The sequence below is a fragment of the Numenius arquata genome, chromosome 6 (genome assembly GCF_964106895.1).
Source record: "Numenius arquata chromosome 6, bNumArq3.hap1.1, whole genome shotgun sequence".
Taxonomy (NCBI): domain Eukaryota; kingdom Metazoa; phylum Chordata; class Aves; order Charadriiformes; family Scolopacidae; genus Numenius; species Numenius arquata.
Genome location: NC_133581.1, coordinates 22,115,439 through 22,133,398, shown reverse-complemented (window position 1 = coordinate 22,133,398; position 17,960 = coordinate 22,115,439). Strand labels below are relative to the sequence as shown.

The following is a 17,960-nucleotide window of genomic DNA, read 5'->3' as shown; positions in this document are numbered from 1 at the left end:
TGGTTTGGATAACTTATTTTTATATGTGCATGAGATTATTATGGCAAAGGAAGTTTCTTTTTAGATCAAGCATCTTAAAAAACATAGTCTTAAATAAAATAACAACAGAACTGCTCACCTATATTGTGTTTTTTATAGTGTAGGATACTGGGTTATGAGCTTTCATATTTTTAATTCACAGAAATTTAAAAATTGCCCAGTGGTTATATATTCCACTAGATAGTGAGGTTTTGTTTTCTCTCTCTGTCTTTTTTTTTTTTTTTTTGATAGCTCAGAACTCAAAAATAATTAATGGCACCAAGAGTCTGGACTGTGTTGATATGCAGTCCACCACTGCCATTAAAGCCATACCATTGAAGAAAGACTGTGATTCAATACAGCTCTAAAAACCACTAATTTCAGATGTCCATCAACAGAATTTCAGCAGAAAAATGAGGAACAGAGGAAAGCACTAGATACAGCCTTCCCACTCAGTTAAGTGATTCCTCTCTTTGCCAAATACTGCAGTAATGCCATGTATCTCTCCTGGCAACCTGAATGAAAGCACTGTGCCATGTGAGCAGTGAGAGTAGACAGCAGAAATAAGGTCATCAGGAAAGGCCACAGCCAACACTTGGTGATGATGATGTCAGAACAGCAAACAGGCTTAAGGACACAGGCAACGCTAGTGGATTCCAGGTAATTTTGGACTTTTTTGTGACATGATTTCCCTTCCGCCTCTCTTTTCCATGTTTTATAAGAAATTACCTGTTTGTCTATTCTTTTCCCCACCACCAAGAGATAATTATCTATCTTCTCTTACTCTCCTACCAATATTACCTTTATTTCACGGGTATCAACTTCCTTTTCTCTCAGATTCTCATTCACACCTAAAGAACTTTGGAAAATTGTTCTCTAGTTCCACTCCACTTGGAAGCTTTTTGCTTCTGTTTTAGACATAAATAAGGACTTTTTTCTCCCTGAAGTGTTTACTTTCTAAAAAATCTATACTAGCTGATATAATAAGATATTGCCTTACCCTATCTATTTCTTGGTTTATGATGTATCTTAAAAACTCAGATCATTTTCACCTTCACACTGATACCTGGCCAATGTACATAGTTTGATCTGCCCCTCCTTTCCACCACACAATTTATGCCAACACTACAAAGGCTAAAAGGAACTTGTTACACTGTTCTGTATGTAATGAAAGCTAGCTATAAGTACTAATCAACAAGTACTGTATTTGATAGTGCCTGTATATAATGAGTACTACTCAGTCACATTTGAATTAGAAAGTACAAAACGTTCTTGCTCATTGTTTAATAGAATTGCAAGGGATGTACCACTACAAAGCAAACAGGAAACATTTATTTAAGTTCTAGACAGAAAGTGTCAAAAACCCAAACACTTAACTGCTAGCGGCAGAAACTTAAGAGAAATTCTTCATTATGTTTCTGGCTTTTCTCAAGTGTCGTGCTTCTTCTTACAAGACACTCTCAACAGCCATGAAGTTCCTTGATGTCTCAGAAATTGCATTATGCTCAAGTATCTTGGACAATAATTCATTCCGCCTCGCAGGAGATCACGGTTTGCATTAGTCATTTGACAGTAACACCACTCGGATTCCCACACTGAGGCTACAGATGTTTGCTGACCTTAGGCAAAAGGGGTGGTTGGCCTGCAGGAAATAGAGCAAGGTTCCCAGTCCAGCCCAATCCCTGTCTGGAATACAGGGGTGCCTTTATCATGGGAAGTACGTGTGTCTATGTGTGAACAGAAGTGGGCAGGAAGGGGAAGTACTACTCCTTTTCTCCTCTTTAAATTATTAAAAAAAAAAAAAAAAAAACAAACAAAAAAAACCCAACCAAAACCACCCTCTAGAATTAAACCTTGAAGCATCAGGATGTGGATGACCTAGAGGATGTTCCACGATTTCTGTTCCTAAATGGCTTGTTTATGAGTGTTGGGGTTTTTTTGTAAAAAGATCAGTGAGCATCGGCCTCTGCCGCACGCATCCAGCTCCCACATCCTCCAGGCAGACCAGACCAGGGACTCTCTTCCCCCCGCCCCGGCTGTCATGGCAGGATGGAGGGTGTGATGGCCTGTGATGATCCCACCAAGGCAGGCACTCAGGCTCCGTTCAGTATCACTTAAATTGCTATTTATTGGAGCTAACAGAAAAGAGAGAGTAGTACAGGGAGCCTTATGTCCCTTCAGATGGTGGGAACCCTGCGCTGCGCAGCACTGAGTGGGCATCTAACGAGGGTGCAGCAAGGCTCGTCTGCCGAAAAGTTACCCCGATTTGGTCATTCATGCTATAACAGGATTTTCCTTAAACAGCTCTGTACGCCGTTCCTGCCGCAGAACAGAAAGGATGTCCGGGCGGGGCCTGCTCCGCTCGACTCCCCGGTCTGCAACGCTCTTCCAGCCCGAATCGCTACCGGCGGGGACGGGGGCCGGCCCGTGTATCGCCGCGGGCAAGGAGGGAGCCCGGCAGCCGTCCCGGCGGTGCCGCCTGCCCGCCCCCGGCCCGCCCGATCCCCGCTGCTGCGGCCGGCGCCCGGCGTCCGCCGTCTCCTGGCAACAGCGCGAGCCGCGCGCTGGCGTCACTGAGCCGCGCCGCGAGCCGCTGCCTCTGCGCCTGCGCCGCTGCCGGGCGGTACTGCCGGGGCGCGGCCTGGCTCCGGTCCCCGTCGGGTGGCGGCGGCGAGCAGGATGTCGGGGCGCTGGGGTGAGGTCGCTGGCGGGGCCCTTCCGTCCGCGGCCCCTCGGGTGCTGCCGCGCCACCCGCGGTCACGGCGGCTTGGGGGGGAGCGCAAGGCCCGGCCCGGACGCCCTGAGGAAAGCCCGGGCGCCCCGAGGGAAGCCCAACCGGCCCCTGCCCTGAGCCACCTCCGTCGGGGCGGGAAGGGTCGAGCGGCGGTTACTCGCGGGAACGGCGAACGGCGAGGGGCGGCTGACCGCGCCCCGCCCCTTCCCGCCGCGCCGGGCGGGACGGGCGTGACGCAGGCGGGTTTGTGCGCGCGGCCTGTCTCGAGCCCGGCCTTTGAGGACGGTTAAACGGTCGAGTGAAGGCAGCTGCGGTGTCCCGGCCCTTGGGAGCTGCCCCTCGGCTCGTTCTGGAGAGGCTGGGAGGGGAAAAGGCTGGTGGTACAGCCGCCCTGTCCGCGTCCTGCCGAGCGTGAAGAACATAGGAGAGGAAGCAGCTCGGCAGACATCGTCGCAGGGTTGTTTTTGTCCAAACTTACGATCTTACGTTACCCGTTCAGTAGGGTCACACACTCTGAGGCACCTGCTCCCACAGGGAGGCTGTGTTTCAGCTAGAGGGAACGCACCGACACTGGAAGTTACGGGATGAGCGGTATTTGAAGGGGGAAAGGTTATGCTGTGGAGAGTTTGTGGTTCAAGTGTATCTTTTGGGTGTGTGCTCACCACATGCGAGGCCTAGATAGCAGAAGAGGAGTTGATTGGAGGCTAATTTGGAAGGAGAGAAGTTACTTGAGTGGGAACACGGCTGTGTGAGAATAGAAATTGGTCAAAAGTCAAACATTAAATTGGAGTTTTATTCTCTTGTGTGAAACACCGGAATAGTTTGTAGAATGCTCTGATATGAACTCACTTTGTGTGCTGTGTTTTTCTTACACCATGGCAAGATCTTGACAGCTGTAGACCATGTTCTGGGCAGTTTTATGCCCAAATGCAGCTAAACGTACATGCAGGATGAGGTTCTGTTTTTCTGTAGTGTCTCTTATAAGGTGTTTGTAGTGAACCTAGATTCAGGTTATTATGTGTTTTAAGTTAGGATTGATATTCTGCAGTTAGTTTGCCATTGCAGACCTCTATCTGCAGAAGTCTTAAAAAGGTGTGAGACTACTGGTTTGCATTACAAGTGACAAACTCTGTACAGACAGAACTAATCTGCATCCCTCTGCTCTTTCAAGACAAGCAACGAGAAATTTTGGGGGAATGTTAAATGAAAGGGCCTAAGGGGAGGAAATGGATAAAGACTCAAAGATCCTTGTACAGACGTTTGGGGAAAAAGATACGAGTGCAAAGGAAATGCAGAATAAGTTGGAGAGATTCTGTAACACATCCTAAAGTTGAGTGTTTTGTGCAGATAGGGGGATTTCTAAATTGGTTTATACTGACATGAATTCCTTGGCTTACCCGTTTAAGAATGCTGTGGGAGTTCTTTTGATCTGCTAATGTCAGTATGATGTAGGAAAGCTAATTCCTAATGTAATGTCTGTGTATAGACATACATTGATATGCTTATTTGTCTATGTTCTGACTTTCACATGCACAAATTTTTAGGAAGAACAAAGATTGTCATAAATTACCATTGTCATCTTAAGATTTTCTTTTTCATTCCATTGGATGTATTTATATGTGTTGGAGTTCCTGAAAAATCTGCCTGAAAAATTATCTCTATTTAATATTGCTGTAAGCAAAATAATATATTTTTCATAAGTTGTTAATGCCACATTCCAGTCTCTCCTAAGTGTTCTGCTTTGTTTCTGATTTGACTGTTCAAGTTGTTACTGTAGAATAATTAGATTGGTTAGTGTGCAGCTAAACTCTTACACTAAAAAAAAAAATGTGGGAGTAGCCATTCATAAAACACACAAATGTAACTCTCTAAAATATTTTTAGCAGAGACTCTACAAGTGAATGAGAACTTCTTTCTACGGAACTGAGGTGAAGAACTTCACCATGGGTCAACAAATTTCAAACCACACACAAACTGTAATTAACAAGTTGCCAGAAAAAGTAGCAAAGCATGCCTCTTTGGTTCAAGAAAGTGGTTTCCTAACGTATGAAGAATTTCTGGGAAGAGTAGCTGAACTTAATGATGTGTAAGCCTTACTTTGTTTCCTTCATTTTTTATGTTTTACAGAGACCTTGTATGCAATATATTGTCCTGTGCTGGCTAAGCCAGAACTGGCCATCTGATTTTGAAATGTTTCCTTCAGTTCTTAAAATTTCTATAATGGTTGTAATTACACTTCAAAACCAAAGCCATTTCTCCTCCTTAAATTCACTTTTCTCCAATACTCTTCTTCTAGCAAGTGTTGCTTCTCTCTTAGAAGGTAGACGTTTAGCAGTATATTTTTGTTAGTGTTACCTGTCTCGCTTACTCTTCCCTCCTCCGTCAACCAACAGATGCAATGCTGCTGCTTCTCTGCCCATCACTTTTGGTAGGAGGTAGCAATATGAGCCCTGTAAAGACAGTACAGCTACACTTAGGGAGGTAGTACCTGAGACAGAACTGTTTGTGACCATCTCTTCCACCTCTGTGGACGTGCAATGCTGTTCCTCATTAGCAATGAGACGTGCCTTACTGTCTGAAATTAGTGACCAAGATAATCCCAAACGAAAGGCTGCATAAGTAAGGTTTTTCATAGCCTGCCTTTTGTTAGACTGATGCATAGACATTAAAAAAAAAAAAATGAACAAAAAAGCAGAGTTGTCATTTTTACTCAATGTTTGTGTTATGATACGAAGTGGAAACGCGCTGAAGTGTGGACTTTGTAGTATGTGGCTTTTGGTAGTGTTTGCCGCTTAACTATAACGTGAATTTGTATTCAGTTTAGAAATGGTCATGTACAGTGTCATACTTCTACGAGTGACCTTCAAGAACAGATAGCTGTCTTCTGGGTAGACACGTAAATAGATTTTGAAGAACACTACTTTATGTTTTGCCTGAGAATCTAGGCATATCTCAGTATAATTAGCTCCAAAATATCATTGTTATTCAAGGGTGTTTTTTTTATTTCTTTACAGTGTTTACTTCAGCTCAAATGTAGACCTTTGTGTCAATGTTCCATTAAAAAAAAAAATATAAAAAAATAATACAAAAAGCCAAATATCTCACAGTCACCTGAAGCTTTCACCTGACTGCTTCATTATTAATATATACTAACAAAAATACACCTCATCTGCATGTGTTAGTACTTTCATGCTTTTTTTTTTTTTACATACATGGTAAGGAAATTAACTTTTTAGATTGGAGTACAAGATTGTATGATTACTGTAATAAACAGTGAAAGTATATATAAATTAAAATGCCTGTAAAGGACACTTGCTTGCCAATGCTGGATCAAAAGACTTGCACATCATTTTCTGAAATTTACTGTGCAATTTAAAGTGAAATGGACTGTATTTTGTATTTAATGACATGCTAAGTTCATTACTGTTTAATTTCATGTATCTGGGCAGTATTGATAAAATCTCTTTAAGGATAAAGAGCACATAGGTGAACAATAAATAATACCGCAGTAGCAGAGGTTGCTGATCTTTGCATGTCTAGCACGTGATGTAAAACTGATGTGTCTTTATTTCAGTACAGCAAAATTGGCTTCTGGACAAGACAAACATCTGTTATTTGAAGTGCAGCCTGGTTCTGATTCTTCAGCTTTCTGGAAGGTGGTCGTTCGGATAATATGTACTAAAGTAAGACTGTTGAAAATTTTGACTTGGTGGGGGTTTTGTGTACAGATATTTGAGGATTGTCACTTTTAAAATACTTTTTTAAAATCCACTTTTAAATGTATTTTGAGTATGTAATTTGAGTATATATTTTGATACAGATGATGTATTCAAGGATACTATTTGAGATAAATTAAATTCTAAGTTTCTGGAAAGGCAGATAAACTTAGTTATGAAAATGTTTTTGTTAAAAGGAATGATATCTTCCAATGGAGCACTTACAGCCCATTAGTTATGAGTTCAGATGACTCCGAGGTCAAGTTATGGTAATCAAATAGTACAACAAACTGGGAACTATATAGCTTGATAGTAGTAGAAGTCAGTCAGTACTTCCAAGCATTATTAGTTGAGCTAGTGTAATTGTATATGTTCTGATTCCTTAGAAAACCTATCTAAAAGTTAAATATTAATGTAGTTTGAAGACCATGACAAAACTTGCTAAGTTTGCTCTTTCTGATGAGATTTTTCCCCTCTGTCTCATATCAAGTAACACCCTTAAATGGTCCTGAATCCACTGAGTAATCTTACCATGAAGTTTCAATCAAGCCAGTTCTCAAACTTTGTTTGAAACTAAGTTTCTAACTTTCTGTTTGATCTGAGTTTTCATGAAGACAGTCATCATTATAGGCTGTTTTAAGTTCAAATGTGAAATGATGGATTATTCTTTCTTTTTCTAAGTTTAGGCCAATTTTTTAGGCGTTGGGTCACTACTCACAACTTAATCCATTTGAGTAGTGATGGTAATTGCTTGCCCTAAAAATGTAGTCCTATCTGTGGTATTCCTCATGATGAAATAGCTGTGTTTGCAAGTCGTAACTCTTATTGAAGCAGACTGCAATTTGCTAACATAGTGATGTTGTTCCCACTTGGGAAGGTGGCTAGTGCCTTGAGAATTGCAGTGCATTAAAAGAATTTTGAGCAATGTCAAGTAAAAATCTGATATGTAATTGTACACAATTCTTATATCTTAAGATAAATAAAACAAGTGGCATCGTGGAAGCTTCCAGAATCTTGAACTTGTATCAGTTCATTCAACTTTATAAAGACATCACCAGTCAAGCAGCAGGAGTTCTTGCACAGAGTGGTACTTCTGAAGAAGCTGATGAGAGTTTGATGTCTGTGTCATCTTGTCAGGCCAGCTTGTGGATGGGAAGGTATTTTGGTATACTCTAGCTTCTGACCGCAGTTACAACATAAATATTTTGGAAGTTGTGTGTAAAACCTGAACTACAAACACCTAATGATCAAAACTACATGCTCTTGGCAGATGCAGACTTTATATCATCACAAACATGAATAGCACATCTTCTCTTGTACCAAGAGAACTGTGGTGTACTTGGGTGAAATTCTGTTGTGCTTCAGAACAATCGTTTTAATGATCAGTTATAATATAAACATGGTATATTTGAATCTCTTGAATAAGGAAACAGGAGGAAATTGCATCAGCTGCAGCTACAAATCTAGGGGTTTTGACAGTGTTTGTTTAAACAGATTTTGTTATTGTTCCACTTAAACTTTCTCTTCCTCTTTAAATTTTGGCATGTGAAGGTTCCCATCTGGTACCACTAGAAACTCATCAATTACAGTAATAATTTAACTTGTAAGACTGGAAAAATGTGAACTGTCTCACACATGTTGACATCCTGCTTTGTTAACTAGAGGAAAAGCAAAATACTGAGGTCAACACCTGCAATAACTTCAGTTCAAACTGAACATAACGGCAAGAAGCTTGTCACTCTTTCCCCATGTGGAAATGTTGCTACAACTAATTCTTCACTTTTAACTTTCTAAATTAGTTCAGAGTTCCAACTCAGTTTTAAGTGAGGTAGAGGTAGGTTTTACAGGAAAAAGTAGTAAGTAGTGTAGTTCTCTAGATCTACCCGGGGAGAGCTGATAGCCAGGGTTTTTTAACAAAACAAGTTGCTGAGCTAGTTAATTGTCTTTAGAATGTCACAGACCAGCTGTTAGAATGAGAAAGGGGTCAGCTGTGTTGTCATTCTACAGGTAGAGCCCAGTCTTTTTTCTAGGTCAGTGAATTGCAGAATGTGTCCATTTCATTTAATTTCCTATTTCTCTTGTTTGGGACTAAATCTTAAATGATTGGCTGTTCTGAGTTATTAAAATGCTAGAATTGTGGACATGTTTGGGAAAGCATATTTTCCTGCTCTTTCTCAAAGATAGGTTTATGCTAGAGTACACGTATAGCTGGAAAAGGCCCTTACTTCAAACAAAACAAAACAAAAAACCCAGGTGCCTATGCAAAACAACTCCATATATTGCTAAAGTCAATGAGTAGTCATGAAGTTTCCTATGTGAGTCTCAGATTTCATACTTTGAGATGCAGGTGATGAGTGTCCTTCATGTTTGTAAGTTTCATTGCTTGAGGTAGCATTCATGACAAGTAACAAAAAAGGAGTATACTTTTCTAATATGCTGGTGATATGCTGGAATTTAGTAAGCTTGTATCTTATCCAAGTTTTTCAAGTCACTAAGGAAATTACAGACTGAAGCACCTTCAAGTATTTTACACCGAGGAAATCTTCTGCTTGTTTTTCTGTGATATCCTCCCATTTGCCTAAATTATTCTCACCTTTAGACATTTTCAGCTCTGCAAGAGTTAGCTGTCACTGTCCCAAAATAGCAAATATTAACTGTTTCATTCTTCTTATTACCTTAACTTCTTCCACTAGAATAATACCCCATTTCTCCAGAATATCTACTTTCTATTTGGAGCATTCCAAACTATCCCTAAGTGTTTTATGCTTTCTGATAATGAAGAGACGAGCATTTCCTTAGTTTGTCACTTGTATTTTACCACTTTAGTCCTATGGCTAAATCTTGGGTTCCAGAAACTTTACAAATAGAGCATCTGTTTTAAGTATAGTTGATTATATATACACCAGCAAATCTCAAACATTCAAGTGTTATCAAAGGTTAGTACTCAGAGTTGCATGGGGAAGGGAAATAAAAGGGACCAAATCCAAAGAACATCGTGAGCTAATCAAAAGAGGTCTTTTGGAAACTGTTGTCCTCACTGTATGCAAATCACCATCTGTAATTCTACCAAAAAAATCTCCTAGCATTCTAAAGTAATTTCTCAAAAAGCAAATTAAAAAGGGAACCCCAAGGACCTACTGAAGAATAAAAAACCAGCATGTTAATTGCTGTTCATTAGCTGGCTAATCTGTACAGTTAAAAAATTATTCTGTGTTTGACAAGCTCCTGAGATACCTGAGCAAAAGCAGTCTAGTCAATAGTCTTTAAGGTGGACTGTCTCTCGTGAAACACCATTCTTTCTAGAACACGACCTCTGTGCCCTAAATCACAGAAGGGATTCCCAAATCAGGACTTCTGGAAAACCTGAAAATTTCAGGACACTTACTTGTCTGTCTTGGAAGTGAGCCATGACTGTAAAATTAGGGAACTTTACATGTCTGGTTACAGCAGTGAAAGAGTGAAAGCTGAGGAGTCTCTGCACCTTTTCACACTTGAGAAGTCAAGTGTGCAATATCTATATATATGTCACAGATACTATTGTTAGGAACTTTAGATACAGATATATATTTTTGGGGAAAAAAATGAAGACAGATAATTAGATCACTCCCCAGGAAAGGCATTTTCATTTTTTTAAAGTGGTTGTTTTTTTTTTTCTTTTTTCTTCAACAAGAACACCTAAAACTTAAGTGGAAGAGCTGTGGTAGCAGTCAATTTGGGAGAGAGTCCTAATTTGTAGGAACGATCACATGAAGTGTATTGCAAGCTAAAACCAGCCTTTTCAATCTAATGGGCAGTTTAGCTCTTGGCGTTTTGATGTCATGTGAAATTACTGAACATGCGTTCTAGTAGAGATCCTCTCAACGTGTATGTTTTTATCTAGGATATAAGCCAGTACACAGAAGTTTGACAAAGTTCATTATGAAATAGTTCAGCCTGACACTCTGTGAAAAGAAGGCAGATTCTTCTCCTGTCTTTAATGTAAACAGTGTTTCTGTTCTTTTGCCCAGTCGTGTGATATATAACAGTTGCAACTTCTTACACTTCCACATTAATATGGCAAAGGGTTTGCGTAAGCCTTTGCAACATCAGAAGCACAATGACACAAAAATAAATGCATATTCTAACTTAGTTTAGTTCATTTACTGCTGTTTGTTGATGGCTTGAGTATATGTCTGCTGACAGAGGCTGAGGTGATGCAACTAGTCCATTCACAAAATCACACATTCCTTGCAGAAAAGCACAGGTGTTCATTTCTGTCCATCAGTAATTATCACGAAAAATGTAGTAACTAGTGCGGTTATTAGGGCATAAATATAAAAGTTATTAGTTATCTGGGAGAAAATACTGTTTTCTCTTCCACAGGGTTAAACAGTTGACGGATGAAGAGGAATGTTGCATCTGCATGGATGGGCGTGCTGATTTAATCTTGCCGTGTGCTCACAGTTTCTGCCAGAAATGCATTGATAAATGGTAATACATATTAAAGAATATTCATTATTTTTTGCATTATATTCATTATTATATTCATATTCATTATTATTATTATGTACTGGTTATCTGACATGTTTCCAATTGGTCTGACAGATTCCTTAGTTCCCATGTAATTTAATGTCTAAAGATAGCTAATGTATATACGATACATAACAAGCTTGAGTAAAATCAGACTGCAGCAGAAGGAAAGAAGGATTTCAGAATTTGTAAACATCTTATGAAGAATTTAATCTTGGAAAAAGAGATGCGGAAGTGCTTTTCAGCATTTGTTTTGTAATTTCATATCTCTATTCTATTCTTGCTCAAAACTAGAGAAGACGGCATATGTTGATGCTGGCATGTTATGTTTCACAAAATCACACTAAAGCTTTTTAAGGAAAACGTCAATAGTTTTTAAGACTATGCGAATATGAAGGCAAGTTGGACTGTCTTATCACTTATTTGGGAAATAACTATCAGAGGGATTTTTTTTCCATATATTATGCTTTCACTTGAAATAAATAGCATACAGTTCACTAATTTAAATATATCAGACTTCTCCAGGAAAAGATTTCTTCTCAATAGCAACACCTTCAAATTTATGTATAACATGTATCTTACAATATATGTTCAGCTTCATAGCAAACTGAACAGCTTTTCAGGTTCCGTATCTGTCTGATACACCATTTGCTGGAAAACTGAGAGAGAAAAATTGCTTTGTGGAGGAGTGTAGTCTCTGACCATGCAGAAGACCTACAAGGATTGGGCAGGTGTTCTGTCCGTCTAGTGTTAGGTGATACAAATATTCTCAGTTAAAGGCTTCTTTTGACCAGTTAAGGCAAATGATTGTACATTTAAGTCACATAATTTGTGCTTAAGAATTTGTTTTGTGACTTTTTTAAAGGCTTATCAAGGAGGTTACTCTTACAAGACCACGTTCCCACAAGGAAAAAACCTACTAAAAATCGCTGGATCCCAGAGTGTATATATATATTGATATGTATATATAGTCATCTCTCTTTTCAGGGATAATACTTTAACATCTGTCAGCAATACAGGGCTCAATTTAGTGACTGTGGTGGAGAGCGGATTATATTCTGCTTTGGCTAATGAATCAGCTGAACTTTTAAATAAGTTCCAGTAATACCATTCTTTTTTTGGTATTCATTTTTTAAGGTTCATCTTTTCTTAACCTAGGTGTAAAACAGAGGTTCCCAGCTCAAAGCATAATTGTTTGGGACCCCTGAGGTTAGTCGGTGGAGGGGGATGGGACCCTGAGGGACCAATTCTAAACTTCAGTGGGCTGTGTGACCCAGGAAAAGGGTTCCTTTTTCTCCGTATACAGGAAACTTATGGGGACTGGTTTCTGAAGTATCTCAGATGAATATCTAAAGATAGGAAGAATTCATTTAGACCATGGATTTCCATTTCAGCTTTCTGGACAGGTAGCTAGGTGCATTCTGAGCACCTAGCAAACTTGATTATAAGGAATGTGATGCCAAATTCATCACTCAAAGAATGGAGCTACATTCAGAATTGTTGGCCAATCTTCCTCACAAAGAAAAAGTTTTTAAACAAACAAAAAAAATATATTGGTGGTCTAATGCAGTTAACCTGATCATTCTTGAAGTTCTCACTGGGTTGTTTATTGGATTTTTTCTTTTGTTGTTTGGGGCGTCTTTTGGCTTTTTTTTTGGCCAGGAAGAGACCATCAATGAAAAATACCCATTTCTCTGGCTTCCTAACAGGAGCGATCGTCACAGAAGCTGTCCTGTCTGCCGGCGGCAGGTGACTGGGGCAAGTGATTCCTGGGTGGTCTCAGATGCACCTACAGAAGATGATGTTGCTACTTATATACTTAACATGGTAGATGAGGTGGGCCAGCCTCACAGACCCTGACAGTGGCCAACAAGCTGATAATAGCAGAAGCACTTGAAGCTTTCGTTTTCACGGACATCTGTTTTTTTACCTCTCGTTGTCGTTCATCCACGGTCTGTCTTTTACTTCTCTTCTTGGCTGCTCTTATAAAACACGGGGTATATGAGACAGTGTATGTGTGTGCAGTCCTAATTATTAATCTGTACTTTCAGTAAACTCTGATCATTAACAAAGTTCATTTTAACAGCAATTTTTGCTATTAATTAGCAGTTCAACTACTCAATGAAGCAATTTATAACAGCACAGCTACAACTGCTAACTGCTGTTGGAGCATCACAATGCACTGCTACAGAAGATGAACCATGTCAGGTGGCTTGACCTCACAGTTCTTGCCTTTAAAAGCAGTCCCTTGTAGTTTCATGACAATGTGAATAAAGATGAGTTAGCACTAGTGATTATTAGTTTGAAACTTTACTGCTGAAACTTGAAGATGTCCTACTGCCTGTTCTTCAGTAGCCAGTTATTGCTGCTTTTAGTGTTTACAGATACTGATTTCAATCTGATCCATTAGGAGTTTTAGTATTAATTATTTTAAATCTGTTTTGGAGAGCATAGGCAGCTTTGTAACTGTCCTTGTGCACTTCCCTTTATTCTTCTAATAATCTGATCTCTTAGAATATTTTTTAAAATATGGTGTTTAGCATAGTCTTACCAGCTTGGAAACATTAAACAGTTTTATACACAACCTTAAAAAAAGTAAATCAGTTTCTTTATAGTTTTTTGATCAAGAACAGCCAAAATAATTTTTAAACATTAGGCACATCTGAAGAGAATTATTTTATTTGAATTAGCAGTTATGGTGTAGTTTAGTCTGATGCTGTGGTTTTACCTGCTTCTCTTGAGTTTTTGAAGTGATGATGTCAGAGGTATAAGGTATATTAAGAGCTATAAGGTGATAATCTAAGTAAGGCTGCTGTGCTTTATATCTACAAGTGCAATATGCTTTTATGTAGCAGAGAAACTTTTACATTAATAATAATGTTGCTTGCAGTGAGATGTGCATGTGACAACTTGGGAAATGGGATATCACAACTGGAATGCAACTGTATTTTTGTGTCTAGCAGAGTAAAATCTTTAAAAAACTGAGTTTAGACAGTCTAAAATAAATTGCTAGTCAGAAAACCCATCTTAAACCTATTTTGCATAAATAGTGTTATGGAAATCAACTATTGTAGAGAATTAATGGATGAGATATTTGTTAATATATATTTTAAAAAGTACTACTCTTCTAACTTGAGGCTATTGGGTGAGAAATACTCAAATGTAGCATTCAAGGGAATATCAGCATAAATCTTGATTCCTGTATGACTGCATTTTTAATTACTGTACTTGTTAAAATTCGATGCTGCCATAAGGCTAAGGCCTTTTATCACAGAAGGGTTCTGAACTAAAAGATGTGTGCACACGTAGATATGTACATTTGGGTTATTTATTCTACAAAATAATTACATTGGGGACCAGATCTTGGGAATTTCTCTATTATATTCCTGTTCATTAAGGAACGTGCATAGCATATGGCACCCATTTGAGCTTGACTTATGGCACAGTTGTCAAATTTATCATAGACATTGAGACAGATAAGCAACTTACTCTGCTGGTATGTATCTAAAAGCCAGTATGGCCTAGTGTGTAAATCTGTATTTAACTATTGAAAAATCCATTTATGAATGTATATAGCTTAGAACTAATTTTTTTCCCCTTTGTTAACCCTTTGATATCAATGAGATACTCTTCAGAAAATATATAGACTTTTTAGTTGCATAAAGGCAGTTATTATTTGGGCTGAAAATTGTTAATGATAAGGGACTTCCCACTAAAACATTTGCAAATATTCCTAATTACACACCAGTTTGGTTTCTGTTTGCTTTTTGAGCTTGCATTAGTCCACGTTCAAAACTTTAAAATAACCTTTGAATTTTTTAAACTTTTTATATCACTGGAACAGAAAGAGCATCTAAATTAAAGCTTCAAGCTCACTTTATTTTTCAAGTATTTCAAGAATTATACTTCTGAACTGAGATTTTATAAGTTGACTTCCTGCTGAGCACTTACATGAACTTCTTAAAATGTAATTTTGTAATGATGCAAACAGGTTGCTAATTGCAGCATAGTGATGCTTGCAATTACAATATAAACTAATGCAAAAATCGTTTAAATAGTGAAAAAGTAAACTTTATATTCTGTACAGGTTTTTTTTTTTAATTAAGTTGCTGTAATTCACACTGCTGTGATGTAGGTACTGTAATGTGTGCCTTGTAAAATATATGTACTGTATGTTATATTGGATAATAGGTACATTAACACTAAAAAACTAGTAACTTGGTACTGGTTGGTATTACCTAGTCTGAAGTGCTACATTTAGCAAACAATATTGGAAAAGGAATCGCGCTGGCAGGGACACGGCAATGGGCTCCAGAAGCTAGACCTTGAAAATGTGAATTACTACGAATAGCTGTCGGTGAGGGGCATTAAAACAAACTAAATATTCTTGCGTTAAGTGAAGATTTCTCACAGGTTTAATGTGACATTGTAATTTAAACTTTATAGATTGTATTAATAGCTAAGGACATTCCAGTATATTAAACTTTGTGTATGAATTGTGCAATAAAGTTACTTTGGAAGGAACGTCAAAGTTCTTTTAAGCTTAAGGAATCTCTTGGCTTTAATACCACAGAAGTCTGAAACTGAATTTTAATCGAAATACAATTCCATTGTAGAGGTGGTGTGGTTCAAAGTGTGCCGTGTCTCTTAAACTTTGAAGTGTGGTATTAGCAAGGTGGCTTAAACACTGTTCTGCAAAAAAAGACTCACTCTGATTCTGCTGTTTTTCTTTTGCCAAAACAAATTGGAACATTTTGCAGTGATGGGAAAAATTAGGCAAACAACTCAAAAGGACAGTATTGAGGAGAAGGTTTCTTTGGGGAAAGGAATATTTATTATTATTTTTTTTTCAGAAGTGTGATTTACTTTTTCCCCAAGTTATTCCATCGTGTTTCTGGATAGTATTTTAAAGCTTTAAAATACTAAGGTTTGGGGTATTTTTCTCAGATTTCTCTTGTTTTTTAATAAGAATTGAAGTATATAATTAATGTAACTGTTTCCCCTCTCTAGTTACTTAGTTTATCTGTTTGGATCTTTTGAAACCAAGTGAGAAATGGGAAAGGAATTCAGTAACAGATCAGGAAATTTAAAATTGGAAAACTTGCCAGTTGACAGACACACCAGGAGGTAGGTGTACTAAGTTTCAACTTAGTTTAGACACGGTATTAATGTCATGTGCATGCTCCTTTTTTTAGTGGGAAATGGCATTTAACTGAGAATTCTGTATGTAATTATAAAGGTTATCTAATCCATACTCATTCCAGTTCTGGAAACACAAGGCAGCCGGTGAGATCTCTGTGCTATAGGTCTGAGCAGAACTGTTAGATGCCATCCCTGTGTAGCTGTGTGTGCCACGTGCGTTATTTTCAGAAGGAACAGCTTAGCTATGGTTCTTTGTGCCTTGTGTCTGGCTGAATCCTGAAACAGTAGCCTCCTCAGGGAGCCTTAAAGGTGCTCAATATAAGCAGGAGCTGTATGTTAATCTGTCTGGCCATAATTCTTGACACTGCATATAAGTAATCCTTTAATTTTGTATCCACTAAATACATATGCTCTGTAATGGAAGTAATTATCTTTTGACTAATATCACAGTAAGGAATTATTTTCTTTTTCTGTTGTTAAACCATTCCTGAAGATAACTTATCATATGATTTTGTCCTCACCTATTTTAAGTGGGTGAATAGGATTCTGCTTCCTTAAAAGTGTGTCTTAAAAGTTAGTAATTTCAAAACTGAATTTTTTTAATTGTAATTTCTTCAGATGTTTTGTCCTAAAGCCTAGAATTTATCATAGGGCAACATACTCTAAAGACTGAACGTTCTTTTCCTGTTGCTGTGTGTGGCTGAAATTAACCTGAATGGGACAGCGTTGTTTCCGGCAACTGCCGTGTAGGATCACCAGACAATGTGTTTTGCTGTGAACTAGCCGTGTTCCAATCAATGCTGTCTGTGAGGGATCTGACAACACATTCTACTTTTGTATCTATCTGACCTGTCAAGATGTTAATTAGCAGGTGATTGCTTGCCTATTGCTTACCTCACTAACCTAACAGGAAAGGTTAAAATATTAAACATTGGTCATGGGATTGCAGGCTTAAAATTTAAAAAAAAAAAAAAAAAATCAAATCAGTTTTGTGAACTTGGATGGAACTTTGCCTGGTGCAAGTCTGGTGGAATGGAGAGTACCATCCAACAGGTAATTAAATGAGCACTCTCCTCTGGTTCAAAGTGCTATTTAAAAATACAAGGTGTTTTTCTGAATTAAGCTTAAGTTAGTCAGAAACCTGCCCTTCTGGAATTTGTATGTAGAACAAGGTAGGATTTTGATACAATAGTCTGTGCTTCCATGCTAATGTGGTTCCCACCACTTTAAAAGACCTTCCAGAAAAAATATATTTTATGAGAGCTGGTACCCGTTAGTCACGGTTAATGAATTAGTGGTGTTGGTGTCTCGCTACTGCACACACTATTCTCTATGCCGCTTAACATCCATCTTTAATGCTTTGAGAGGTACGGGGCAGAAATACACATTCTTCAGGTACAGATTCATCTGTACTCTTGTGCTTCACAAGTGCTGCTTGTGTACAGAAATAAAGGGTTTGAGTACAGAAGGAGACACATTTTAATCTTCATCTAAAAAACTTTATTACATTTCCTACTGAACAAAGTAATTTGTGTTAAATTTCCTTTTTCCTGAAAAGTCATCTTGACTGTAGCAGAATGTCTATGTTGACACCGTTTCAATTTGTCACTTGTTGGCTTCTTAGTTGTGGTGTTCTTGTCAGATAAAGCTGTTCTGTGTACTGCTTAAATTGTTTCAACTGTGAGTGTCAGAACTGCTTTCCTGCTCCCAAATTCAGGTGTTGTGACTCAGTTTAATATCAAGATGTGGCTCCAGGACCAGCAGGAGGTGCCCCATGCCCTACCCTGATGCCCAGTTTGGATGAGCAGGGAGCCAGGGCAGGAGGAGACACTGGGGGTAGC

The 17,960-nt window shown here is 38.6% G+C and overlaps 1 protein-coding gene across 2 annotated transcripts; it reads left to right on the top strand.

The window, feature by feature from the left end:
- The first annotated feature begins 2,625 nt into the window (after positions 1-2,625).
- On the top strand, positions 2,626-15,515 carry RNF141 (ring finger protein 141). 2 transcript variants are annotated; one of them, XM_074150079.1, is made up of 6 exons: positions 2,626-2,713; positions 4,636-4,838; positions 6,327-6,435; positions 7,444-7,625; positions 10,831-10,938; positions 12,687-15,515. In XM_074150079.1, the coding sequence occupies exons 2-6, from the start codon at positions 4,654-4,656 to the stop codon at positions 12,835-12,837; spliced, it is 735 nt and encodes a 244-aa protein (XP_074006180.1). In that variant the 5' UTR covers positions 2,626-2,713; positions 4,636-4,653; the 3' UTR covers positions 12,838-15,515. The 2 variants fall into 2 exon arrangements, with proteins under 2 accessions (XP_074006180.1, XP_074006181.1); XM_074150080.1 differs by lacking the exon at positions 2,626-2,713 and adding an exon at positions 2,965-3,209.
- Positions 15,516-17,960: the final 2,445 nt, after the last annotated feature.